Source organism: Platichthys flesus, chromosome 10 (assembly GCF_949316205.1).
Source record: "Platichthys flesus chromosome 10, fPlaFle2.1, whole genome shotgun sequence".
Taxonomy (NCBI): Eukaryota; Metazoa; Chordata; class Actinopteri; order Pleuronectiformes; family Pleuronectidae; genus Platichthys; species Platichthys flesus.
The window spans coordinates 23,859,756-23,871,827 of NC_084954.1; the positions used below are offsets into that span (position 1 = coordinate 23,859,756).

The window sequence follows — 12,072 nt, forward strand, 5'->3', positions numbered from 1 at the left end:
ATTATTGTTATTATTGTTAGACTGTTTAGCTTTAATAGCAAACATTAGATGGCAGCACTATGCCATTGAAGCGTCTAATCTTTTAATCCAAAGAAGAAGATTCGCGTTGAAGCATTGCGTTGAAAGGCGAGTTACGTCATCATGGCCAAGATGGCAGCCTCCATGGTGGAGAGTGGAGAAGATGCATTTCGGAAAATATTTAAGTTCTACAAGAGAAGAAACCCACCGCCAGATTTCAGCGACGTCATTGACTTCTCAAGAGGTGTACCGAGTGACAAGGTGAGTGGAATGTTACGAGAAGCACGTTGTTGACTCTACGTGACAGGTTGTTATATTTCGCCGTGCACATTTAAGTTTGTAGACACATCTCCAGTGGTGTTATTTATAACTAATAGCAGCCACTGGACGTTACTCCAGTTCTGCGAGTGTGTTTGTAACATAGAACCATCAGAATGAAAGTGAAGGCGAGCCATTATAAGTGATTAGAGTAAATAACCTAACCAGTCTCCACATGCAACTCTCCCAGGTCATAACTAACCTGAAGACGAACATTACTTGTACTAAAAAAAACATTATCTTATAAAACTGTACTGGGATCACACGGATATCCTCTACAGAACATTGGATACACTTAAATTCACACGTCTTGTTTCATTATGTTGACATATTCAAGCCAACGGTTTTTTACCTGTTAATTAGTTAATACTTTCTACAGCTTTTAAATATATATCACTATTTGCTAGTTATAACATTTCTATGAGATTTGGTTGTGAGTGATGTATGAACAAAGCCCTCATAAAAAAAAAAACCTCTAGAATAAAAATAGGAACTAGAATGGCACTCAGTAGAGCGTACACATGTCCCCTTAAATCCAATCAACTTGCACCAAATTACACACACTTATAGAGATTCATTCCCCTATGTTTGCATGATTATTACCATCAAGATCCCGGCATGATTCCCTTGGAAACCTGTGAAAATGTTGAAAATATCACCATCTCTCAATGTTATATTAAGTGAAAAATTCCTGGATCTGCTACAAAACCTTATGAACTATACCAACTATATCCTTCCACCAAGTTTAATGAAATCCGTTTAGTTTTTGTGTAATATTGCTCACAAATGGACAGGAATGAAAACATCCCTGGCGAAGGTAATGAAACTGGAAAGTTTGCTGACTGTAACAATGATACTGTTTAGTGAAGATTTCTGACTCAGGATACTAGACAAATGTCATTATTGTAGTTGTATTTCTACTTAATGACTCAAACAGAGGTATTTCTGTTTGATTAACACCTGTTCTCTTTTCACTGGACTGATATAAGAGATTTTCTGGAAACAAAATAGCCCCACCACAAAGTTGGTCTCAGTGGGAGAAGTACGCTCATCCATTAATAACCCAACGTAGAAGCAGAATGAGTTGTCTGACATTATACCTCAAGCACAACATAACTGTAGTAACAAACATTTTTATCTTGGAGGCTAGCAGAACCATGGGACATAGATTACTAATGTAACACAGTATGAAAGAAGCTATAACCATCTTTCAGCAGATGTCTTGAAGTGCATTTGAAACAGGAATGAACAACTGCAAGTGCCACTGAACGTAAGATATATTGTGTTTTTTACACAAACGGTTGCAATATCAGTGGAAAACGATGTATTGATTCAGACTGTAGTCTTGTATAATGCAACAACAGAACAAACCTCTGCATTGGTCTCTCAAATGATCAGAAATAAATCAATCATCTTCCTTGTCAACATTTGATCTGAACTGTTTGGCAAGTCTACACAGTCAAAACTTAAAGTTCTAGTGTGTAGAAGATGGGGGAATCTACCGACAGTAATGGAATATAATACTCATGATTACGTTTCTATATTTTATATTACACAAAGGCCACTTTAGAAAGGGGACGTGAGAGGCATTCAGCTGTTTACAATATTCAGATTTACCACTAGATGTCCCTAGAACCTACACAATGAAACTTCATAGAGGGGGATGATTTGGAGACAGAGTTAAGCCATTCTTAAGTGTGTGTGTGTGTGTGTGTGTGTGTGTGTGTGTGTGTGTGTGTGTGTGTGTGTGTGTGTGTGTGTGTGTGTGTGTGTGTGTGTGTGTGTGTGTGTGTGTGTGTGTGTGTGTGTGTGTGTGTGTGTGTGTGTGTGTGTGTGTGTGTGTGTGTGTGTGTGTGTGTGTGTGTGTGTGTGTGTGTGTGTGTGTGTGTGTGTGTGCGCATGTGATTGATTGATTGATAGGTTATTTCAGCTAAACTGGACCTTGTTGCAGTGACTGATACAGATGCTGCCAGGGTTGGATTACAGCCCGTCAGAGACTGGAGAGCCTTCAGCCTGCAGGGCTACCCAGGTAAAAACAAATGGAGAGACACAAAACATGGAGTTCTTGACATAAACCAAATACCAAGAGGGTGACACAAACTTAATCCAGTGCTTACTGGTGAGAAAATGTACATGGAGCAAAAAACAGATGAATGACAAATGAAAGTAAAATACAACACCCAGTCTGTCAGTTGGGAGCACAGAAGCTGACAAGGGCCCTGTACTTCGAAACCAAATTTGCTTATATCGGGGTAATTTCAGGCTAAATTCAGCGTTTCCGGTCATATGAAGCTCATTCACTTGTTATCGGTGGAAACCACCATGGCTATCCTGCTCCGGAGCAGGTTAAGTTGGAGATACGAGATCAACCTGTCTAAAAGTTATTCCAACTGACCAATCAATTTCTTTTAATCATGACATAAGCGTTCTTAGAGGATCCCGTGGAGATGCATGTAAATTGGTAAGGCCTATGTATGCTACTCCGTTTTGACGGGCACGGACACATGGCAACGCCTTCTCCGCCGTGGAACGCCCTCTCCGGGCACCTCGGAGAGCTCTTCGTGCAGCTCAGATTTTTCTAACCACACGTCAGCATGGCGGACAGCCTAGGGATAGCCCTTGGCATGGATTGGTCCGCTAACAACAGCATTTCCGAACGACAACATTTCCAGACCTCAAACTTCCTGTTTCATTCCCTATAGCACAATAAACACAACTACGATTCTGGGATTAATGTGACAAGTGTGTTAAGACAGTGGAGTTGTCTGGTTTACGGTGACTGGTTAGAGCACTAACGGCATGTGTGTACGGTCACATAATGTTATAATGTCCTGTCATAAAGGCGCTAGCGTGACAGCCACCATGCTAACTGCGTTGGTAACAGCGCAAAAACCTGCTGTCAAGACTTTAATTCCAGGGCTATCATGACACTGAATTAGCAACGCCGTTCGGAAACAAGACAGGGGAACCGCTGTCTTGTTTAACGATAACATAAGCATTTTGTTTTTTAGTTGCCATCGTTCACTATGTGTGAGGAAAGTCGCGAGGAGGTAAATAAACAATCGTGGACTTCTACTACATACGCCATGAGGGAGGCTTCTCTAAGCTCGTCTTCCGTTTCGCCACCTACTGTTCTGGCGGTGAATTGTTTTCATAACCCACAGTAGATTCTCATCAAAGGGAATGATAAACCTTTGTCAGCTGCTGGAGCTGAACATCAAAATTACACTGAACTGTTGCGCGATGCACCCTCTCCTTAATATGATGGATAAAGGAAGTTTAAAACAAGGTTGGTTGGTCATAATCCCCGCCGCTTACACCCCCAGTACATCTCAATCGCTCCCTGTTTCCAGATGTCACCTAGATGCCAAATACGCACGCCACATTCTGTTCGCCATGGTGTACGATATTAGGTGCATTTGTGTTTATTGACTGGTAATTGCAAAGGTTTCCACTACAGTGTGTCCTCAAAGTCTATGCAGAAATTGTGTCAAACTAAAGCTCATTATATAGGCTACATCCTGTGATTTAGAGAAGCGTTTCATCGCTCATCAAGAGGCTTCTTCTCTTCAGTTCCACAGATCTTGTTAGTAAAGAGTTATTTATTTCATTCCCACACATTATTCTATTAATGTTTTACCAGCAGTTTTTTTTTGCATTTAGCAGCTGTAACTGTGATTATCTTAGTCTGGATAATATGTATGTTCTCCTCCTATTTTCTAATATAACAGTTTGATCTTCCTTGTGAAATATGCTGTCATTTCACTTGTCCATGTCTGCGATTGGTCATACAAAGTAGACACGCCCCTTTCATGTGCATGCACTCAGATAACATGTTAGGAAATCCTGGGTTGACTATACAAATCCTGGGTTGACTATACAAATTGATAACCAACTTCCTGTGACTGACTGCGATTGTTAGGTTATGTTCAGCCCTGGAGGATCCTCAAAGAATAACATGTTACTGGGTTCTCTTTAATAGAGAACACATTATTCCAAAACATAATAATAACAACTTCCTTTTAATAGCCCTTTAAAATCAGAGAAGAAGATGTACACCGTATTGTCTATAAACAGTCTTCCTGTAAAAGTAGGTTGTTAGGAGTGATTTTAAAATGCAACACTAACTTTCCTAAAGTTCCTCAGGCAGGAAGTTCCACAGATACAGGACTTTGATGGAAAACACACAATTACCTTTTATAACAAGACATGCTGTGAGAGCATCTAGGGGAGTCCTGCTTAAGGAGTTTAGGTAGCAGCTAGGCTCATAGGGTGCGCAACGTTTTATGATGTAGGGAAGAGCAAGGCTATGTATGGCTTCAAAAGTAATAAGAAAAAGTTTAAAATCAATTCTGAATTAAACATGTAGCCAGTGCAGTGTGGCGAGGCTAAGAGTGGCTATATATGATCTTGTCTCTTGTTACCTAGAATAGAACGAATGTTACTAACCCAAATTTTTTTTCCTGAATTGGAGGAAGCATGATTGCATTACCTTTGTGATTTATGAGTCAAAATAAAGAGGGCAGACCTATTTTTGCACAAATAACCAGTCACATGTCAGCTTTTGGGGGGACTGTTAAAATAACCTCAGATATGGACTCATTGAGCCAGAGGAATATGTACACATTTGTTTTTTGTTGATATTATTAGATATTCTCTAGCTTGTTATTTTGCTGATGAATTCTACAAAGCACTGTCCAACAGGTCACCTCAAACCATTTTTGTACAAGTATTTTCAATCATAACCGTATACTAACAGGCATCAGACAATGGTCATTTCTAAACTTTCAAATTAATACGGAGCCAGCAGCATTTCTAAACACCATTTTAAGTAGTGTGGGCGCCAGTGTAGGCGCCAGGCGTGTCCATAGCACAGCTGTATAACTATGGTTCAATGTTATGGAGCTTTTTTCACTTCCCTATACTGTGTTTCATTACCCTGATATTGTGTGTTTTTCAGGGTTCATCTTCATCTCCAACCCGTTCCTGCTGGGCTCCCAACCCTTCTGGGTACGACAGTGTTTGAAGACGTATCCTCAGAAACCCAATGTCTGCAACCTGGACATGCACATGTCTTCATCTGACACTCAGGACATCTGGGGCAAGAGCATACATGGCCTCAGGTGAGACTGACCTGGACCAGTTCAGCATTTTTGGACAAGCAAAAGAAAGCAGTGCTCCCAGTTTCTTTGTTAAAACTAGTTTCAGCTCACCACAGATCTTCTTGTGTAGTAACAAAACAAGCATATTTCCCAAATTGCTATCAAATTCTCTGTTTTTCTGAGTCATCATTTATTGCAGTTTGTGATACGTCTGTCAGGTAATGTAGCCACCAGGCTTTGACAGGGAAGAAGTATTTGAAAGAAGAATGTGTGGAATAGAGGAAATTATATCTGTTGTCCTGCTGTAACACTGCCAAGGAGTGCAACTCATTTAGATTTAAGCTTCTTGTTAGAAGTTTGGTTTGCTTAGTGACAGTCTACGGCAGTGATTCTCAAATTGGGGTACGCGCACCCCTGGGGGTACTTGAAGCTACTCCAGGGGGTACTTGAGATTTTTTTTTAATATATTTAAAATTAGCATCCATTCAAAAATCCTTGAAAAATTGTTATTTAACAAATGTTCAACAAAATATAAGTGTAAGTTCATGAACTAAATTTTATATTCAGTAGGCTTTTCAATTTTAATTATCCTAAAAAAAACAGAGTCTCCCCCATACCGATGGTTTGACCCAACGTGGCACACGCCGCCTGTCATCACCTGTCATCACCTGTCATCACCTGCCTTGAAAACTTCAACAATGGAGTCGAGTTGAAGTGCAGCAGCAATGCTGCTGAAACACGGAGGGACAAGTACCAAAGAAGGCGAAACCAGAGCAGAGAGCCTTCCCTAAACAACACCGTGAGAGCTTGTGCCTCTTCGGAGGGGCGCTAAAATGTAAAAGTTTTCCGTTGTGAAGTTAATGATTCATAACAAGAAGTCCGCGTCTCTACCGGTACCCTTTCAAAATAAAATAAAAGCATGTAATACAACAGCGGAAATGAAATTGTATGACCTTAAAGCGAACAAATATTTCACAATAAAATAACAGAAAGACACTTCAATAATATTAACAATAACATAGATTGGGTTATTTACCCTTTTTGTTTTTTCTGTGGGGAGAGATTAGCCAACAGCGGCATTAAGCCACCACATCTTCAGCGGTATCTCCAGACAAAACATGAAAGTCATGTTGGTAAGCCACCTGAGTTTTTTAAGAGGAAACTTCCTGAATTCAGGTCATCTCAAGACACGATGCGAAAAGCCTCCCCGGAAGCAAACGGAAACAAGCTACCCGTCAGTATTCTTTTCGATCCTTAAAGAAGATATTTTAAGATGATAAATATTTAAAAAAATATGTTTTGAGCTAATCTTTTATTTAAAACTAAGTTAATGATTTATTTTTTGGGAAGAAGTGTTTAGCTATAATTAAGTTCATGAGTTCAGATTGAGAACATATCTTTATTATGATCCCAAAAGAGTTGATAATTATTTTGAGGTGCACAAATCTTTATTTATATTGAGATAATAATAAAAGTCTTTAGTTATTTTTATATCTTTTTATTTCGAAATAGTTCAAGAGAGACCACTACAAATGAGCAATGTTATGGACATTGATGGAGTTTTAAATTTGAATGTGTCTAGTTACAAGGCTTAATAAATCACATTACATCTTTCTTTCAACCAAAAATGCTTTGGGCTGGTTAGGGGGTACTCGGCAGAATTTTTTCTTCGAAGGGGGTACATCACTGAAAAAAGGTTGAGAACCACTGGTCTACGGTCCTGATTTCTAGCTGCTTGCCTCTGTAAGTGTGCTCTGTGTTTGATTCCCTCCACAGCTGTCCTCCCTCTGGAAAGAGAGAACCAAAGACTCTACTGGAGAGGCTGCGCTGGGTAACTCTTGGATATCATTACAACTGGGATACCAAGGTTGGTGATACACCCTTCTTTTTCCAAGGCTATTCCATCCATACCAAATTACGTTGTTTGATAATGCATTAAATTGCTGCTTGCCCTTTTGACCCAGACACCCGTGTTCACTTCCTGATAAGGTCTAATCAGTCAAAATGTATCCTTCCCTGATTTATAACACTCCTATCACTCCACCCTATTTCAGAAAAAAGCAAATGGCATTAGCCTCGGCTACCAGTGGAGAAAGCGACATTGATTACTGTTGTGATTATTATACTTTAAGCGTGACACCATTAAATGGTGTGACTTTGGGTATTCAATCAATTTGGCTATCAGAAAAATATTGAATATTTATATAAAAAATACAAAATAACTTATTGATTAAAAAGGGCACAACCCTTCAAAGGAAGGGAAAGATAGCAAATTTATTGATTAAGTCTCATTAAAGTACTAACTACAAATTTGGAACTCTGATTTATCATTGAATTAATAACTATAACCAAAATTTCCACTTACACTACCATTCAAATGTTTGGGATCACTTAGAAATGTCCTTATTTATTAAAAAAAAACACTGTTTTTTTCAATGAAAATAACATCAAATTAATCAGAAATACACTATACATTGTTGATATGGTTAATGACTATTCTAGGTGGAAACGTCTGTTTTTTATTGAAATATCTACATGGTGTAAGTAGTTAACAAAGTTGAAGGAAATGAGTTCTTTACAGTGTAGAGGTTGGAAAAACATTTATTATGAAAATGATCAAAGTATAAACACACAAACTAAAAGTGTAATTACTAAATACATGTGTGTGTGTATAAGTATACTTTCAAAATGGCTGCTGGCTACTTTGAAGACTGTGTGGGGTGTTGGTACCAGGTTAGAGGAAGTAGTTAGTTGCATGCAAAGAAAGAATATGATTCTATGAAGAGCAAAGCAGAACTAACATTTGGTTTCAAATAACGTAATACCAAATATTACAACATCACAAATCAAACTTATAAAACAACATATGAATATAATTCAACAGTCCTGTCCATAGCCTAATGTAATTATTAAGCCCAGTTGTGTTACCAGTCCATGAAAAGGGGGGAAAAGGTTAATGTGCGGTTTGAAGTCCAGTGAGTAGTTCTGCTGGCAAGACGTTTTGTCGATGCAGCTCTCTGAAGTTCTAAGGCAGGCTCTCTCATCGCTGCCTTTCTGAAGGTTTTAGCAGTCTGATCAAGGCAGGTGGAAGTGTTTGGTTAGGGAGAGTTTCCCCCTGGCTGGTTGAGCAGGAGAGCTACACCTCTCCTCCAGAAAGAGAGAAAAGAGAGGGAACTAGACTTATATAGGCCTGGGCCAAGGCTGCCTCGCCGTGCAGAGATCGTTTCAGCGTCGAGTCTATTTCTTGCGCTTGACGCGAGCGTATCGCGCCAGGAAACACACTGAAAAATGATTTTAAACGATATTGATGACATATTTTATATGATATAAATGATCAAATATGCATCCCATACTTTGAAGTCCCCTTCTGTTGTCCTGGAGTTTTAATTCTACCAGTGACATTATTAAATGTCCCCCTCTGCCCATCCACTACAGCCACACAAGCAGTGATACAGATAAAAAGAGAGAGAGGGGGGGGGGGGGGGGGGCTACGTATTCTCCACATAGGCTTGAGTGGAGAATACGTAATTTACCCTCGACACCCGACATTTAACGGAGCAAACAGCGGAGAAGTTCTTCAACATGGATGACATTAAATTAATAATTGAAGTGGAGAAGTACAGTGAGTTGTATGATCCTCGGAACATGTTGTATAAAGACAACACCAAGAAAGACAAATGTTGGGATGCTGTTGCTTAATGTTGGAGCAACAAGTAAGTATATGCTTTCATACTACTGGATCAACGGGGGATATTATTAGCGCTGCCCGGCGGTTCAGCGTCGCTTCAGCGTCCAGTGTGAACAGCCAAGCGCTGGCGGGATAGGCATTAGGGCGGCGCGGCGCTTTGGCGTCCCCTCCGCGTTCTCTGTTCCTCTTTCAAAATGAATGCTCTGTCGATGTCTTCTAAAATGCAGCATCTACACATCTCAGCTCTCCAGCGGCAGGCATTCAACCTAAGCGCACTTTGACGACGTGGTTGATTACGTTACCGTTGATCATCTGTCCATCATCTTATGAAGCCCGCCCTGACAATCTGATTAGCCCGGTCAGCTATAATTTCTCCCCAACGGAGCGACTCCAGACCGAACTTCCCGACCTCAAATGTTGTGGGCGGAGCTAAGTTCGTCTGGCATACAGGCTACTACCAAGTGTAAGATGTTCCAAAAACAAGAAATTGCCTGTTGCCACCAGGGGGAGCTGTGATTTTAATTCATAATTTCTGTGTAGATGGCATCAGGCCAGGACTCTTGGCTTACATGTAAACTTTGGAGTCGATTGCACAATGTATGTATGAGATACAGAACATCGTTTTTTGATGGCGTGTAATCAAACTTTTACGCCATTCCACTGGCGTTGTGATGACACTCATGTCCATATGAAGTTGATCTGATGAAAACCCTGGGACAAGTACGTCAAAGAAATAATTTAGAAAAAACTGCCAAAATGGCCACTAAATCCAAAATGGCAGGCTTCCTGTTGCGTTTTTCCCATTGCACCTCAGACTTTTTTTTTTGTCTAGTCATGATACACCTGGGCTGCGATTTTTGTGAAGATCGGTGAAAGTTAACTGAGGGGCTTTTCCTTAGATGGCGTTGTTGAGCCATTTTGCCACGGCCATTTAAAATTACTCCACAATACAATTACTTTTCCTGCAAACTTCGGTAAGAATTTGAGCATGTCTAGGACCTCAAAAAGCACAAAAGGGAAATACAAATCCTTCAAAATACAATAGGGCCTCCCACCGTAGGTGCTCGGGCCCTGATTAAAATTCTAAATGTGCAGATGAGATTAAAGAAATTACTGGAGGGTTTATGGTAGGAATCTAACAACAATAAGCATTATTTGAAAAATACAGAAATCATGAAATCCGAAAAAGTTCAAAAGGCTAAAACTTGACAATCCACTGATGAAGAAGATTAAAGGAGATAAAAGATTGTGTTTGTTAGTTAAGTGTTATTGTGTGCACATATTATTGAGTCTGTATATGAACATATTACATTCAGTACAGCAGCGTTGTCTACTTTATAATTCCTTTTTTATTCTTACACAGTTTATGAGATGAGGGCCAAAAGGAATATCCACACATCCAGACCGTCATTGAGTAAATAATTTACTAGTTCACTTTTTAGTCTATTTAAAATTTAGTTTTGAGTACTTTTGGTTATCTGGGACCAAGTTTGTACATATGAAGAAATAAATCACTTATAGCAACATATCTCTTCACATTGCTTTGCTTGTGTAATGGACCAAGTATTTCTTTTATTGTTCCATTCACAGACTTACTCTGCAAACCATTACACTCCTTTCCCAGCTGAGCTGAACCGACTGTCCTTCCAAATAACAGCCGCCTGTGGGTTTCCAGGATTTAACGCAGAGGCTGGAATCCTCAACTACTACAGATCAGATTCCTCTCTGGGAATCCACGTAGATGAATCTGAACTGGATCACAGCCGGCCGCTTCTGTCATTCAGGTGAGAGGGGCGAAAAGTCTGCTGAGAGGATGGAAATCTTCCACCCTTGTAGAGTTTTTGAATCCTGATGCCTTTGTTTTATTGCACTAGTAATCCAGACTGCAGTTTGGTTAACCACAGAAAAATATCGCCACCCCTTAACTCTACATCTTGTTTTGTTTTTAAATAGTTTTGGGCAATCAGCCATCTTCCTCCTGGGAGGTACATGCAGACATGACCCCCCAATTGCTATGTACATGCACAGTGGGGATGTGATGGTGATGTCGGGAAAGAGCCGCCTCCTTTACCATGCTGTCCCACGCATCATCCCAGCGCCAGAGGGACATACTGCTTTAGAGATGGAAGGCTACAGCCTGGCCTCATCCCTGCGGGACAGCACTGTGGTGGAGCAGATGTCAGAGCAGGACTGGGCAGTGTGTTCCAGGTACATCCAGAGCTCCAGAGTGAATGTGACCATCAGACAGGTGCTGGGGCCCGGACAGAGCTTTCCAGAAACACCCTCTCTTCACCACAGGACTGATGCAGGCCAGACAGACGGATACCATGAAGGATCAGTAGACGGAGAGAGGTCGAAGAGAAAGAGGAGTAGTAGCTGTGACTTTGTTGATATAGGAAAGACATGAAAGTGACGAAGAAATAAGTTCATTATTTACATTCTATATTACACACCTTTGATAAAGTTAATGCTCAGCTGAGTTTGTCTAACAAGCAGCTTCCACAAGACCACAGTTTGACAGAGACAATGTTACACTGGAATATTTTGTTTTAACTGAGCTAGGGGCTAAGAAGCGGAACCCTTATTCAGGAGGACAATTTGTGAAGTAGCCGTGTTGCTGCTGTTGGACCGCCAAAACCAGACGATGTAAAATTGGTCAAAACTGTCAGTTTGTGTCAAAAAAACACTGAAAGATATTGTCTGAAACCAGCTTCGAGTAACTTCATCATCTGACATCAACTACCTAAAATAATAAGTTAAAATACTATAATATTAACTCTTTTGTGAAATACGATTGGTTTATATAACGGAAACTGTATATACCAGTATTGAAATAATACATAGGTGGCCATATATGGTGTCAATTCACCATATCCTACTGTACATTTCATAATATTGGTTTTTCTTTTATTTAGATGTGTTTTATTAAAGCCTCTCTTAAAGTCA

At 40.1% G+C, this 12,072-nt stretch overlaps 1 protein-coding gene across 1 annotated transcript; it reads left to right on the plus strand.

Annotated features, from left to right (window-relative positions):
- The first annotated feature begins 76 nt into the window (after positions 1-76).
- On the plus strand, positions 77-12,072 carry alkbh1 (alkB homolog 1, histone H2A dioxygenase). Its single transcript, XM_062397430.1, has 6 exons — positions 77-279; positions 2,257-2,365; positions 5,297-5,459; positions 7,215-7,305; positions 10,717-10,910; positions 11,080-12,072. Exons 1-6 carry the CDS (start codon positions 142-144, stop codon positions 11,531-11,533), a joined length of 1,149 nt encoding a protein of 382 aa, XP_062253414.1. The 5' UTR covers positions 77-141; the 3' UTR covers positions 11,534-12,072.

What these genes read in the sequence shown, in the direction of transcription:
- alkbh1 (XM_062397430.1), top strand. Translation starts at nt 142, where the DNA reads ATGGCCAAGATGGCAGCCTCCATGGTGGAGAGTGGAGAAGATGCATTT. An exon ending in GAGGTGTACCGAGTGACAAG is followed by an intron (nt 280 to 2,256) that starts GTGAGTGGAATG and finishes ATTGATTGATAG; the next exon opens with GTTATTTCAGCTAAACTGGA. An exon ending in CGGCCGCTTCTGTCATTCAG is followed by an intron (nt 10,911 to 11,079) that starts GTGAGAGGGGCG and finishes GTTTTTAAATAG; the next exon opens with TTTTGGGCAATCAGCCATCT.